Source organism: Pongo abelii, chromosome 3, assembly GCF_028885655.2.
Source record: "Pongo abelii isolate AG06213 chromosome 3, NHGRI_mPonAbe1-v2.0_pri, whole genome shotgun sequence".
Classification (NCBI taxonomy): Eukaryota; Metazoa; Chordata; class Mammalia; order Primates; family Hominidae; genus Pongo; species Pongo abelii.
This window is the reverse complement of record NC_071988.2, coordinates 108,047,599-108,064,745: the sequence shown is the minus strand read 5'-3', so window position 1 is coordinate 108,064,745 and position 17,147 is coordinate 108,047,599. Positions and strand designations below refer to the sequence as shown.

At 35.3% G+C, this 17,147-nt stretch overlaps 1 protein-coding gene across 25 annotated transcripts in view; it reads right to left on the bottom strand.

Annotated features, from left to right (window-relative positions):
• PTPN13 (protein tyrosine phosphatase non-receptor type 13) overlaps window positions 1-17,147 on the bottom strand; it is a 243,490-nt gene that overhangs the window by 161,230 nt on the left and 65,113 nt on the right. For all 25 annotated transcript variants that reach the window (XM_024246017.3, XM_024246021.3, XM_054553498.2 and 22 more), the window contains exon 3: window positions 3,263-3,441. In XM_024246017.3, coding sequence (XP_024101785.2) covers window positions 3,263-3,441 — 179 coding nt within the window. The remainder of the gene's footprint in view (window positions 1-3,262; window positions 3,442-17,147) is intronic.

Here is a 17,147-nt window from a genome sequence, read left to right as displayed (position 1 = left end):
CAATGGAACAGAACAGAGCCCTCAGAAATAACGCCACATATCTACAACTATCTGATCTTTGACAAACCTGACAAAAACAAGAAATGGGGAAAGGATTCCCTATTTAATAAATGGTGCTGGGAAAACTGGCTAGCCATATGTAGAAAGCTGAAACTAGATCCCTTCCTTACACCTTATACAAAAATCAATTCAAGATGGATTAAAGACTTAAATGTTAGACCTAAAACCATAAAAACCCTAGAAGAAAACCTAGGCAATACCATTCAGGACATAGGCATGGGCAAGGACTTCATGTCTAAAACTCCAAAAGCAATGGCAACAAAAGCCAAAATTGACAAATGGGATCTAATTAAACTAAAGAGCTTCTGCACAGCAAAGGAAACTACCATCAGAGTGAACAGGCAACCTACAAAATGGGAGAAAATTTTCGCAACCTACTCATCTGACAAAGGGCTAATATCCAGAGTCTACAATGAACTCCAACAAATTTACAAGAAAAAAACAAACAACCCCATCAAAAAGTGGGCGAAGGACATGAACAGACACTTCTCAAAAGAAGACATTTATGCAGCCAAAAAACACATGAAAAAATGCTCACCATCACTGGCCATCAGAGAAATGCAAATCAAAACCACAATGAGATACCATCTCACACCAGTTAGAATGGCAATCATTAAAAAGTCAGGAAACAACAGGTGCTGGAGAGGATGTGGAGAAATAGGAACACTTTTACACTGTTGGTGGGATTGTAAACTAGTTCAACCCTTGTGGAAGTCAGTGTGGCGATTCCTCAGGGATCTAGAACTAGAAATTCCATTTGACCCAGCCATCTCATTACTGGGTATATACCCAAAGGACTATAAATCATGCTGCTATAAAGACACATGCACACGTATGTTTATTGCGGCATTATTCACAATAGCAAAGACTTGGAACCAACCCAAATGTCCAACAATGATAGACTGGATTAAGAAAATGTGGCACATATACACCATGGAATACTATGCAGCCATAAAAAATGATGAGTTCACGTCCTTTGTAGGGACATGGATGAAATTGGAAATCATCATTCTCAGTAAACTATCGCAAGAACAAAAAACCAAACACCGCATATTCTCACTCATAGGTGGGAATTGAACAATGAGAACACATGGACAGAGGAAGGGGAACATCACACTTTGGGGACTGTTGTGGGGTGGGGGGAGGGGGGAGGGATAGCATTGGGAGATATACCTAATGCTAGATGACGAGTTGGTCGGTGCAGCGCACCAGCATGGCACATGTATACATATGTAACTTACCTGCACGTTGCGCACATGTACCATAGAGCCTAAAGTATAATAATAATAATAATAATAATAATAATAATAATAAAAAAAGAAATTAGAATTCCTTTAGATGGCAATTAGACAATGTATATTGAAGTTTAACATGTATATATTTTTGATTTAACAATTTTGCTATTAGGAAATTACTAGGTTAATTTTTATACTTATGTGGAATGATATATGGGAAAGAATGTTCACAGCCAATTCTGAATTCTCTGGAGTACCCCATAGCGCTAAATTACCCACAGCCTGCTATATAACACAATTGCCCAATGTCTGCTATAAAACACAATATATATGCCTAAATTTTTTCATAACTTTGACAATAAAATTAGGTCTTATTCTGAAGTCAGTTATATCACTATAGTCATACTGAATACTTCTATTATAAACCTTCACTTCTTCATTATGCCATCAAATAAATCATTATGCCATTTTCAGTTCTTTTCCACAGAGTATTAAAACTCCCTGGCCAGGCATGGTGGCTCACACTTGTAATCCCAGCACTTTGGGAGGCCGAGGCAGGTGGATCACTTGAGGTCAGGAGTTCAAGACCAGCCTAGCCAACATGGTGAAACCCTATCTCTACTAAAAATACAAAAATTAGCAAGGCGTGCTGGCATGTGCCTGTAATCCCAGCTACTCAGGAGTCTGAGGCAGGAGAATTGCTTGAACCCGGGAGGCGGAAGTTGCAGTAAGCTGAGATTATGCCACTGCACTCCAGCCTGGGCAAAGAAACGAGACTCTATCTCAAAACAAAACAAAACAGAACAACAACAACTCCCCAATTAGAGACTCACAAAATCTTCCTTCTCCCATAGTTATCTACTTTTGTCAAATTTAACCTCCAAAATCACAAATCATATCAGTCATGCTCCTAAAAATATGATAGATCCCCACTGCCTAAGAAGAATGCCTCAAGTTCTGGCATTCAAAAATCGTCCTCCTTCTGACCTTCCTTTCTTCCTTCCTTTAACCACATCTCTCTAGGTAGTAATATTCTAGCCTAGCCAGTCTAACCAACCATTCCCCAATCACAGTGGACAATTTCTTACCTCTTGTCATTACCCATACCAATTACTTTGAGTAGAATGCCCTTTCTACCTATTTTTATTTATCTGAAGTCTATTCATTCTTCATAGCCTAACACAAATGCTACCCCTTCTCTGTGATATCATTCTACACTAAAAATTAATTGCTCCTCTTGTACATTCTCAAAATACTATCACTCTCCATAGCATTTATTTCATCCTGCCATATATTAGAGATTGGGGTCCCCAACCCCCACCTCCAGCCCCATATCAGTCCCATGGCCTATTAGGAAGCAGGCTGCACAGCAGGAAGTGAGCAGTAGGCAAGTGAACGTTACCACCTGAGCTCTGCCTCCTGTCAGATCAATGTTGGCATTAGATTCTCATAGGAATGCAAACCCTGTTATGAACTGCACATGTGAGGGATTGAGGCTGCATGCTTCTTATGAGAATCTAATGCCTGATGATCTGAGTGGAACAGTTTCTTGCTAAAACCATCCCCCCACCACCCCATCCTTGGAAAAACTGTCTTCCATGAAACCAGTCCCTGGTGCCAAAAAGGATGAGGATTGCTGTTATAGATTGTTCTGTACATGTTAATCAGGGTCAACTTTCCAGTTACTTTTATATCTTCCTCGGGCACGGTGTTTTATACAAAGCAGGTATTTAATAAGTATTTGTAAACATGCACTCCAATGGCTAACTTTTTTCATATATTTCTCAGATCTATAAATCTTTATAAAAGTATTTTGGATTCTTAAATAAAATAACTGAACTTCTTGGAATACACGGTCATTTAAAACTCAATAGATTTTTCAGAGGGTTGAAACACGGTAGCCCATTGTCTTTATTTGACCTACCCCCACCCAAATAAAAAAACAAACAGAAAAATTTAACAGTTACCTTTTCAACATCTGAGAGAGAAGTTAGTGACTGATTTTGAAGAACCTCTGGTGCAGTGAATGCTTGAAGATCCTGACTGGAAATATTTTCATCTGTAAATGACACACTACCAGATGGCAGCAACAGCAGAGACCATGGAGAAATGATGAAGCCAAGGGCAGCAGGATCAGCTAGGCTTACTGGTTTGTAATTGCACCAAAATAAAAAATAAAAAAAAAAGAAGAAAATTGCTTAAAATTATAATCACAGGAAACAGCAATCACTTCAATGGATAATCCAGCCTATTTGTATAGATGTTAATAAGTAGTTAACATATACCAAATCAACATGCTACAAAAAGACTGGGTTTCATATAAATACAACAGGTAGCATTATTAACAACAATGCCTTGATTTGGCTTAATCTTTCAAAATCTGGATGGTAGATCCTAGAAACTAGAAATAGAGCCCTTTCATTGTTGTTCTTAAGAATTAAACTTGGTTCAAATGTTTTATCACCATGACATAGAGATATGGATAAGGATTAGTAGGTCTTTAATGTTTTTTGAATTATGCATTCCTTTAAGAAACTGGTGAAAGGTGTGGTTTCTCTCTCAAGGACATTGCCCATAAATATAAAGCTCTGTATAAATTCTGAAGTTTTATGGACCTACTTATAACCCATTTATAGATCCCAAGTTAAGATTCCGATTTAGACTATAGTGTTCTGAAATGGATAGAAATCAATTCCTTTGAAAATTCCTATTAGGCATTCACAAGGTTTTCAACTACAATGAAATGTCTTGAGTCAAAGTATATATTTTGCTTGAATTTAGATTTTATCTTATTTACATTTGTTCATTATTTCACTAGCATTTCAGGCAGCTTGTTTTGTACTACCAAATGTGATCAACGAGGTCTCTTAACTTTTTGTTTTAATGCTTGGCTGTATAGATGCCTAACAGCTCATACCTAAGAGTATTAACACAAATACATTCCCTAGACACCAGTAGGCCTCCTCCTAAAAGTAAAGTTGTACATTAGGCTCAACAAAACAGACTGATTAGAATAAACTTTATTTTGTCCCTCATATCAAAAGTAAGTTAATACAGGTTTTAAGAAAACTGCTAGGTGAACTTGGTTATAGACTCAAGATAACAGCTATAGAAAAATCACAAAAGGCCTATGACTGAAATTCCATTATTCAATCTGAATAAGTTATACTGATATCACTCTGTCAAATGATAAGACACTGGCAGAAGTTCATGGAAAAGTTTATCATACAGTATCTATACTTCCCTGAAAACAATCAGAACTGAATTTTTTTTTTTATCAGGACTGAATCATTCTGACTTTTTAACTTCTACCTATCATCTACATGATCAGAATACGACTTATGATTAAAAAGTAAACTACTAAAAGTCATTCCTCCTTTGAAGATTAAAAAGCTGCATTTTTATGAATCTGAAACATGTCTTTAATAATGGTGTCAAAGAAGAAAAATGTGTTTGAATGCATCTTTTAATCAGTCAGCACATCTTAGGTTGCACTGAAGTGGTGTTATAGACCAATGGTCCTCAAAGCCTCAACCAATCATACATCAGACTTCTGAAACTTGGCTCACAATTGTTGTTGCCAAATACATTTCAATGAATAATTTCAATGAATCATCACAGCTAATAATCTTAGGTAAATGTTGTTGTATTTTACAGTCACTATACAAGTTTTCTGTTAAAAGCCGCCTCTTAGTTATTTCATACACAGACAACACACAATCTAGCTGGAAAAGAACTGACAAAGCAAAACAATATTTCCCTTGCAAAAAGATACCATTCAAAACCATGAGATTTCATGTCACAGATATTATAAAACAATCTAAAATCAATTTCTGTCAAATTATCAACTAAGGGGAACAAACACTAGGAGACCAATTAGGAAGACAATGCACTAATAATCTGGTGTGAGATGATGATGGCCAATAAGCACAGTGGTGGCAATAGAGGTGGTGAGAACCTGCTGGTAACTGAAGATATTTTAGAGATAGTGACAACAGAATTTCCTGACAGATTGGATGTGGAGTGAAAGAAAAAGAGGACTCTGGATGACATCAAAGTTTTGATCTGAGTAATTGAAAGGACAGAGTGCCATCAACAGAGATTGTCTAAAATAGTGCAGGCTGCTGAGGTGGGGGTTAGGAGGTGGTGGCAGGAATTAGAACTTTGGAACCTATTACATTTCAGATATCTGTTATACATTCAACTGGGGATGTCAATTAGGCAATTTGATCTGAAATGTGGGATAAAGATCACAATTGCAGATATATTTTGGGAGTTGCTGGCCTACTAGATGGTATTTAAAGCCATGTGACTTGATGAGGTCACCAAAAAAAAAAAAAGAATTAAGATAGAAAAGAAATGAAGACCAAGGACTGAGCCCTGGGGTACTCAAACACGAAGACTGTGCCTTCTCGGTTTTTTATTTTTTTCCAGATTCTTCCTCTTCTCTTGGGGACTGATGCATGTATGGTGCTGTAACATCCCTCTAACACTTCTTTCACTCACTACTGCCAATCTCCATCCCACTATGTTAATTAATTCTACTTACCAGACTTTCTGTCCAGTTCTCCAGTACCTAAGTCCTGAATCTAAGTTAGGAAGCTGGGATTCTAACTGTCATGGCTAATTCCAGATTGTCTTTCTTTTGGAGGCAAAATTATGATTTTGGGTGTAACTGTTACCATTTCAAATTTATAAATGATTGCGGATCACAGCTAACACAGAGGCCTGAATGCCACCTAGAAGCCTAAATGCTATGCCCTGTCCCTGTCCTGTCACTGTGGATTCTGGTATCCACCCAGACCAGAAAAGGCTTGCTACATTCTTCCTCTTCATCCCTGGCTACAGACTGACCCTCTCCCCTCCTCAGCATGGTAGCACCAATCAGAACTGCTGAAGGTGAAAGCAATTCATAATTCCTTATCACTCTAAAATGCAGAGATTTATTCACTTACCAGCACAACCAAGGTCAGTAAACTGATTATTACTCTGTTAAGAACTATATATATCTCTCCTTTTTTATTAAGTTGTATTTTGTTTTTAATGGACATATAATCATACTTATTTATAGGGTACAGTGTAATGTTTTGGTACATATGTACAATGTGTAATGATGAAACTATATATTTCAACTTTTATACAATATGTTGTTTGCTTTTATTGAACATTTAAAGTATATCTTTATTTTAAGCACTATATATATATATACGTGTATATATATATATAAACATCTTCTTCCCAACATTACAGGTCATTTGCTAATAGAGTCTAAAGTATTATTGGAGAGATAATACGTACATAAATGCAAGATAGAAAGTATTAGGTGTCTAAGAAAAAAAAAGAGTTTGGAGGATAGCAAAATTACTTCAACTACAATAAAGAATTAATTTCTTTTTTTATATGTGGCCCTTTAATAGGTAAGACTTGACCATGGCTAAGGTTAGGATTCTAAAAAGAAGAAACGGCCAAAGTAAAGGCATATGGGTCAGGAAGTTACTAAGTTTGTACAAGGAACAGCAAGAATTTTGGGCAGAGAAATGGTGAAGAGCAGTGAGAAACAGAATGACCAAGGAGGATCATACTTTTGCTTGTTAAAAAATACACACAGGCTGGGCGCAGTGGCTCATGCCTGTAATCCCAGCACTTTGGGAGGCTGAGGTGGGCAGATCACCTGAGGTCAGGGGTTCAAGACCAGCCTGGCCAATGTAGAGAAACCCCGTCTCTACTAAAAAAAAAAAAAAAAAATTTATATTAGCTGGGTGTGGTGGTGGGTACCTGTAATCCCAGGTACCCGGGAGGCTGAGGCAGGAGAATCACTTGAACCTGTGAGGCAGAGGTTGCAGTAAGCCAAGATCACACCACTGCACTCCAGCCTGGGTGACAGAGTGAGACTCTGTCTCAAGAAAAAAAAACAAGAAAGAAAACAAAAATGAGAAATTACACAAATATTTTCAAATGTGATTCTTTAAATGGCTTGTAATAAAGTTAAAGTAACTGTGACAACAAACTACATTGCTGTCAAATTCCGTAAATGCACACATGACATTTAAGTACTGGATTCTTGAGAAAACATAGTCAAACCACAGAAAATATTTTTAAATAATTTTAAAGGGTTATGCAAACCTGCAAGTGAGGGAATTTAGAGTTGTGGCTAGAATCAGTCTTTAATTCACTCATCTTGTCTAACTAAAAGGAAGAAATTTAAAGCAAATGTATTTAAAATCCTTCAAAAAATGCTAACAAAAGAATATTTAAAAATGAGATTCTAGAAGCTTATCATTCCATGTACTGTTTTAATTGTGTGTTGACTGCATTCAAGAATGCTATTATGAAAGAGTAAATCTGATATGAATTGATTCCAGTAGTCTAATGATTATATTTATAGATTTTACCAACATTCCACAGAAAAGTTGCTTAAACAGAATTTCAAGCAGCTAGAGGCAAGGTTAATGATAAGCAGAAATCTGATATGCAAAGAAACACCTTAGAGCTTCTTTCCAATGTTCTTTTAAACTAAGATCATTTTATGTTCATCCATTTTTTTCCCTGAGGGTTCTTGCCATTTCCTTTAGATTGTCCCCTTATTTTTCATCTTCCACATATACTATTAAAAATTAGGGAAATAATCTTAACTAGGCAATAAACATGGTAAGGAAACACTAATCAAAAGTATCAGGAAACCATTTTGAGACTTAGAACAACAATGACCTGATTTTGATCTGAAAAATCCCTTTGCCTATTCAGGCACAAGAAATTGTAGTCTTCCTATTTTATACGTTCTATTAGGGTGTCTGGCAAAAATGTATGCAGAGGCCACTGTTCCAAACTCTGAAGGATTTGACAAAGTCCCTCTATAATATGGAATTCTCTAAAAAATTCAGTCCATATGTTCATAACAATACATACATTGTTAAATCAATAATCTGGTATAACAATGCACAAACAGAAAATAAATGGTTCAGAATAGTTCCCCTACATTTTAACATTTTCTTGATAGTTTTGTGATAAATTATTTAAGGTTCACTGGAAATTGTAGTATATGCTAGAAGTTGATTACAAAATAAAGCTGTATTAATTCCTTAAAAATTTTGTTACTACTTTAAAAAAAAACTTGTTTCTCTAATACCATACAGGACAGAATAGCAATCCCTTATTGAAAGTAAAATTGTATAAATGATTGAAATTGATATCTACAATAATGTAAATTGATAATCATAGTTTCTTTAAAGACATTTTACATTTAAGTTTTCTTGGTATAGATAATCATGCAACATCATTTACTAAACTCCTATGAGCCTTTGGTTCTCAAGAATTTATATTCTGATGGTAGTTGGTCAGACCTTGCTAATCACCCGAATCCCTAAACTCACCTAGAAGATTTGGAAAGATACTGATATAGGAGTTAAAAAGAATTATTTAGGCAGATAGTGAGATTAAGGAAGTCCTCAGTAAGGTTTTCCTTTAAAGAAAAGCAGTACCAAAATCATTTTCTTTTCTAACAGAGAGTAGCCTGTACAATTGAACTGCAGACAGACAAGCAAGCTGGAAGCTTGCATAGGTGAATACTGGCAGCTGTGCCAATAGGAAAAGGTTACCTGGGACTAGGCATGTTCAAAATGGCGGCTCCATCTTCCCTTCTCTTTGCCAGCCCCCTGTACAGCAAGTAGCAGACAACATGGTGCCGGCCAAGTGGAAAGTCCATTTGCATAATAAGATTAGGGCGGGGTGGCCAGCCTTCACCACGCGCTATGTAAACATCACACCTGGTCCAGCCAATCTGTGGGCCTTATGTAAATCAGATATCGCCTCCTCAAGCCTGCCTATAAGATTTGGTACACTCCCATTCTAGGCTGAAATTCCAATTCGGGAGTCTCTTTTTCTTCTCTCTCTCTAGAAAAAAAGAAAATGTTTTTGTAACCCTGTTTTCACATATTTCTCCTAGAATAAAAGTGGCTTAAGGATACAAATTATAATTTCCCTAAAGATCAGGTACAATGTCATTATAATTAATTGAAATATTTGCAAAAATTAATTTGTTTCCCATTTTAAGTCTATACCACAGGTCCACAACCTTTTTAAGTTGCTCTTCTAAAGAGAGAGAGAAGAGAGAGCTGTTCTTTCTCTTTCCTTTGCCTATTAAAACCTCTGCTCCTAAACTCACTCCTTATGTGTGTCCCTGTCCTTAATCTTGGTTCAAGTCTACGAACCTTGGGTATTTACCCCAGACAATGACGCTGCTTCAATATCCGAGAAACTGTCAGCTTCATTTCATTCTTTTTATAGTAGCTGACTTCAGTAATTTAGTATGTAGTCTCATTTTACTGAGAGACAGTATAGTGTAAGCCAGAATCCCTGGGTTCAAATCCCAAGTTTGATATTTATGGTTTATACAGTGATCTTCAGTGAGTTATTTAGCCCCTCTGTGCTGCATTTCCTTATTTATAAAAATCATTGTTACATCATAGATAAGGCTGCTGTGAGGATTAATGAAAAAAACAAAAACCAAAACCAAAGACTTAGAACGGTTCCTGGCATACAGCAGTAAGTGCCATATAAAAGTGGTGACTATTATTATCTAATAAACCTTTTCTCAGAGATACCAGATGTAGACTACATATCTAAGAAAAGTCACTCCTTGAATTTTTCCTCAATCACCTATTTAGCATTTTCCCCCCACAGAAGACAAAGAGCATATCATCCATGACAAGTACTGTAGTTCCAGAATAATAGATCTAATTCTCAAACTGTTCTATTCTAGATCTTTGGGAAATTTTTTGGCATCTTTTATGTAGAAAAAAAATGTTAGAAATACAAATGATTTAAGGTACAAAGTATCCTAAAATATCAATTTGTTCTTTAATTAATTTCTTGGGGAATATCCTTTTTGTAAGTAGTCTATTTATTACTTATTACATGATATTCCTAGTTAGCATAGATCCTCAACTTAGAACAATTGCTTTAAGATTTGACGATCAAACCAATTAGTACTTATTGAGTAACTACATTTGTCAAATTGGTGATTTACTATACATAGTCACTAACTTTAGGTAAAACATGACTTATTAAATGAAGACATTTATTTGAATGCACATGATCAGTACAGTATCAGCATATAGTTTTAGAAATTTTTATTTGTAATACAAGTTGCAATATTCTAATAACATGAAATCATGCAAACATGTTACTCCAAATTGGTCTGTTTTATGAATAGGAGATAAAAGATATTTTCATTTCTTAATGATGACATTAGCCACACAAACACACACATTTTCTCTCTTTTTAAAATGACTAAACACATGCAAGCTGCTTGCCCAAACCACAACCACTGGAATGTTAGTATGGCTACTGATCAATTAGGCTTCCAGTAGTTGTGTTTTGTTATGTACTTCCAGAACTATGCTACTTGGCAACAAAACACTAATGAAACAAGTGATATACAGACAATCTATATTAGTAAAACCAAATTGGTTATTATTAAAAGTAACAAGTCTTAAGTGATTGGACAATGTGGATAGAGGGAAGCAGGTCTCTTGCTTTCTTCTTTAGTAAGTGTGCTTGGCCACCCGATTCAAGCAGCATTGAAATAAATAGTAGCAGTTCCTTTCATTCCTCCTTCCTAATCATATGCTGAGGAGCTGCTCACTTTATTCCTTTGAAATACTATGTTCTTCCTCTTTGATTTGCCTTTCACTTCCACCTTTTCCACCAACTGCTTTATGCTTACCATCAATAAAAACTGTATCTCCCAAAATTACATGCCAAAATACTGAAAAAAAGTTTTTGTAATTCTGTTTTCACATATTTCTTCTACAATAAAAGTGGTTTAAGGATACAAATTATAATATCTCTAAAGATCAGGTACAATGCCATTATAATTATCTAATTGAAATATTTGCAAGAACAAGAATTTGTTTCCCATTTAAAATCTATACCACAGGTCCACAACCTTTTAAAGTTGCCTTTCTGCCCTGCTTGAGAATAACTTACTAATTTAGACTTTGCTGACCACACACACAAAAATTTTGGAGTTCCACTATCAAGAAAAGCAAAGTTTTCTTTCAACTTTCAGATATCAGAAACTCTATAAATTATTCACCCAGAGAATACTCTTGATCTTTATTCTCCAATCTCTTTTAGTTACATTTTCAAGTATGATTTAAGATAAGAGTCAGCTTGGCTTATTTGAATACTGAAACAAACTTATTTATAATGTCTGACTTTGGGAGTTTAAGGTAATTAAGAACTATGCAGGCTTTCTGTTTCCTGATCCACTGAGGACTTTGGTGTGAATTCTGGAGACAGAGTACAGGAATCTACACAGTATTTTTAAAAAGTTTCCTGGAGATTCCAATATGTGTACCAACCTACCCTACACACAAATAAAAACCACTGCTCTCATTAGGGACATTAAAATGGTATCACTAATTAAGTTGCTTCTTGACCTTGTACTTGCTCCAATTATATGTCAATTAACTGGTATTAAGTATATAAGATGAGGTATGTATGACTTTATTTCCTTTCCTGATGCTTTTTGTTTGTTTGTTTTACAGCTTACAAAGCTGTAAGTAAGGCATTTTACAGGAGATACAGCAAGCCGAAAAGTGTTACAAGTAACTATTTTATCCAAATTATAATTACATCATTTTATTAGAAAGGCAGAATAACTATCAGTAATTTCCGACTACAAATGAGACCTAAATAGCTCTTCTCTATTTATAATATGGAAGCTGGTTAAAGAGCACCAATTTGAGACTGCCACTGACATTTAGAAATAAATTGCCTTATCCACTGATGGGGTTCAGAACATGCTGCCCCAAATTATGGCACCTTGGTATTTGAGAAAACCACGGAAGCAGGAAGGTCACTCTCTGAACTTCTCCCACCCTTTTCCTCTGAAATAGGTCATAAGACCTTCATTCAAGAGGTGCCCTTTGTATAGCTGGAGGAAAGAAACATCCTCATCTCTGAAGACACAGGGATGCAAAGAAGAATCTGATCAAAAAGGCCTTGCTAAGTTTCCCCCAGTTTATTACCATTAGATCACACTTTGTTATCCAATTATACTCTCAACCTCATCCACTTCTCCATCAAACAGCCCAAAACCCCCCATGGGTTTAATTGTTCCTTTGGGTTTTCAATTCCAAAGGCTGTTGTGTTATATAAAACTTATATACCATAAATTTGTATGCTTTTCTCTTGTTAATCTGTCTTTTATTATAGGGGCCTCAGCCACGAACCTAGCAATGGGTAAGAAAGAGATATTTCTTTTCCCCTACACCACTTAATTAAACATTAACTTCATTTGGCTTTTTCTATCTCATTCCCAAAGTAAAGCAAACTACAAATGAATTTCCTAAGCATTTTGTTTCTTCTGTAACACTTTCTATATTTACTTATTTATTTTTCAGAGTTGGGGTCTCACTCTGTCACCCAGGCTGGAGAGCAGTGGTGCAATCATAGCTGGCTGCATCCTCAAACTTCTGGGCTCAAGCAATCCTCCTGCTTCTGCTTCCAAGTAGCTGTAGTAAGTGCCTGTAATCCAACACTTTATATAAACCAATATCCATAACATATGAGGTGAGCACCTTTAATCTCTCACCCTGTCTGATACACAAATGCATTATTAGGCATACAACCAGTACCTCAAGGTCATGGAATTAATATCAATTTTTTATTTCCCTGAAGAGTATCCAAACTTTGAGAGCAAAACTACTCTATGTATGTGTAATATTTTAGCTGCAGACTTCTAAAAGACAGTTTGCTTAAAAGTGGTTTCTTTTTAAAAATGTAACAGCCGGGCACGGTGGCTCACGCCTGTAATCCCAGCACTTTGGGAGGCCGAGGCAGGTGGATCACAAGGTCAAGAGATGGAGACCATCCTGGCCAGCATGGCAAAATCCCATCTCTACTAAAATTACAAAAATTAGCTGGGCATGGTGGTGCATGCTTATAGTCCCAGCTGCTTGGGAGGCTGAGGCAGGAGAATCGCTTGAACTCGGGAGGCGGAGGTTACAGTGAGCCGAGATTGCACCACCACACTCCAGCCTGGTGACAGAGTGAGACTCCGTCTCAAATAAATAAATAAGAAATAAATAAGAAATAAAAATATAACAATCATATTTTATTTGACCATCCTATTAAAGCAGCTATAAAAATGTTAACCATGAATGGTAAATTCTATTTAAAAGCTTGATCTTATTGTTAGCTTAACAATTTTGTCAAAGCAATTTTGGAATGATGTGCTAAGCCTTTTAAAATGCTAGCATTTCTGTTGCCACCTAGCAACTTCATTAAGCCTCTGTAGATTTTACAGCTGCCACATTACATTTTGCCAGACAAGATAAACTACAACAGAGATAATTACCAGTAAAAAAAAGTTTTACAGTAAAGGACTTTTATAAAGCAGCAGGTTTTTAATTTTTTTTTATTTTTGCAAGTGCAGACAAAGTTTCAAGTTAAAAGAGATCTTTTTTCTTCCACCTCTGCAATCTGCATAAATCTTGGGGTTGGGGGTGTAAGAGGAGCAGATACAAAATTTAAAGAATAAACTCAGTGATTTCATTTTACTTTCTAGGGCCTGAAATTTACACAAAGACAGAAACATCAATAATGTCAAAGGTGACTGGCACTGATTTCATTTTTGGAGAACTGGATGAAAAGGTCAATGAAGAATAGTGTATATTTTTAGTTTCCAGAGGAAAATACATATATCTTTCCAGAGAGGAACTGGCTTTGTCTTGTGATGACATGGTTCCATGTAAACATGATCTGTAGGTACTCATGAAAAATATTTTTCTGATCACTAATGCCATTCTCTGCTGCTATTGACATAACTCCCTCACCCCTCTCTGCCTTGCCGCTTACCTTGTAAAGACATTTTCCTTCTCAAAAAGAAAAGGAGGACGGAAGATTATTTGAATGGTAAACTATTCAATTTTTTTAAAATAGTATACATTTCTTATAAAAATGGTAACTATGACTGATACACAACACACCAAGAAAGTAAAATTTTAACTTGTTACTAAATGATACAAGGTGTAAAGCTCTCTTTTAATTTCTATATTGGAGAAAAGATATTGAGAAATACTTGTAAAATGTTTTCTGTAAAAGCCTTAGTCACAAAATCTGAATGTCTCACAGAATGTTGAGTAAAAGAAGTCAGACACCCAAGAGTTCACATTGTATGATTCTATTTTTATGATGTTCAAAACCAGGCAAATATTATCTGTGTGATGTCATAGTAGTGATTACCCTTGGTAAACAAGAATTGACTAGGAGGGAACATAAGGGAGCCTTCTAGGTGCTGAAATGCTCTGTATCTGAGCATTTCACCACCAATCTGGGTGGTGATTGTATGAGTGCATACATTCATAAAATTAATCAGTCTGTACAATTAAGAATAATGCTGTTTGCAATATATGTTATACCTCAACAATAATAAAGTCTCTGTTAAGTATAAAAATTTAAACAATAAATATAGTGAGTAAAAGTAACATTTATCACCAAGGATAGGACTAGAGAAGATGAACTGTAGCAACTCTCCTATCTAACTGTACAGCTATTTAAATGTATAAAACTGGCTGTTTAGAACATCTGAAGCCAAAATAATTTTAAATTAAAACACAGTGTATTGACTGTGTTTGTGGGGAAGGGGTAGTTTGCTACAAGTGTGTCACATACTTATCAAATAACATACATTATTTATATTAAGCATGTTAGATATTAAATTTAATTTTGTATTTTACAGTTTGTTTCCAGGGAACAAATGGGTTATTTCACACAGTTCAAACACATTTAACTTAAGGACCTGTTAATTCTGGAGTTATGAATGCAGGGCAAGATGTAGCATGTCAAAGACAACTGATACACCCTCTTAATCAACAAAATTATGGCTATAGATAATAAGGAATATAATATTAAGACACTAGTTAGAATTTGATCTTTTAAAAGCTGCATACCCTGTACAAAGATTTACTTTAAAACTTTTAATCCATAAAAACGTTCTGTATTTCCTATAAAGTATTTTTTTTAAAAAAAAACCTCAGGAATTCAATTTGAAGTTCATGCTTTGGCTCTCTTCTTATGCTTTAATTGTGTTACTTATTCTCCTTTGTTTCTACCAGATTGGAAGTTTTACACTTTCTTTTTTATTTTGTGATTATTGCTAAAAACTTTAAGGATATTTGAACTATGCAAACTCTAAGGCCAATTATTGCTATTATTCTCATAAACAGATCAACCCTTAGACTGCTTTAACTCCTATCACTAACATCAGTCTCACATACTACTGTTTTACATATAATTTTAAATTTGAGATGATTGCTGTTGATGTTTTATACAGCCATTGATTGCTTAGATTGATCATCAAGTTGACTGATTCTTTTGCTTACTGTTCCTTCTTGAACCTTTTACTTCCTTCTGGGTTATATTTCCTTCTTCCTGAAATACATAAGTACTCACAGTTTTCATATGAAAGTGTTTTGTTCTGACCTTAATCTTGAACCAAAGTTTAGAAAGACATCAAATTCTATCTGTACATTCCAATGCAGTGGCTATCAGGCACGTGTGGCTTTTAAGTTTTGTTTTGTTTTTTTTTCCTGTTGTTGTTGTTGTTGCATTTTGAGACTTTTTTTGAGTCTTACCCTGTCACCTAGGCTGGAGTGCGGTGTCACCATCTCGGCTCACTGCAACCTCCGCCTCCCAGGTTCAAGTAATTCTCCTTCTTCAGCCTCCTGAGTAGCTGGGACTACAGGCGTGCACCACCATGCCCAGCTAATTTTTGTATTTTTAGTAGAGACGGGGTTTCACCATGTTGGCCAGGCTGGTCTTGAACTCCTGACATCAGGTGATCCGTCCACCGTGGCCTCCCAAAGTGCTGGGACTACAGGTGTGAGCCACTACACCTGGTCACTTTTAAAAATTTGAAATGTGGCTTTAGAAACTGAGGAATTGAGTTTTTAATTTATTTAAAATTTAATTTTCAGATGAATACTTAATCAGATATTGGAAAACTTCTAAGTATGCTTGTAACAACTTAGGTATGTAAATTACTTTTTCATCTGTATATTTGATGAAATATAAATATTTTTGATAAAATTTAGAGTCTGAATTGGCATATGCTATGAGTGTTAGATTTTGATGACAGTACAAATAAAGTGCACAACATCTTATTAATATTTTTTCATACTGGTTACATATGAAAATGATATTTTTAATATATTGGATTAAATAAAATATAGAAATCAGTTTCATCTATCTCTTTTCATCCTTCTAATGCAGGCATAGAGAATATTAAATTATATATGATGTTTATGGTATTTCTATTAGACAATGTTATTCTAGGTTGTTATAGTGATAATATTTTCTCTTTTTTCTTAAAATAATTATGATGTATCCTCACAGCAGTTTTAAGAATTTATTTAATTCTACCAAATTCTGACCTTAGTTTTACTGTTCAGTCTGCTCTTAGCTAATTCTTTTTTCTTTGTAGATAATTCAGCTTTCTTTTTCTTTCTGACTGCTTTAAGAACCTTCTCCTTGTTTACGGTGTCCTATATTTCCAATCCCATTAATCAACGTGTAGAATTTTTTTTAAAACTTTGACTGTGCCTTAAGCTTCTAGAATTTGAAGATCTATATATTTTATCAGCTCTCAAAAATTATCAACTATTATATCTTCATTAATTGTTCTGTTTCCTATCCTCTTGATTTTCCTTCTGGAACTCAGAGGTGTGTTGGACCTTCTCATTCAATGCTTCATTAACCTGAACTCTCTCATATTTTTAGTATTAGGGTGATCTCTTCAGCACTATTTTCTAGTTTACTAATTTTCTCTTTGAAAAGAAAATAGAA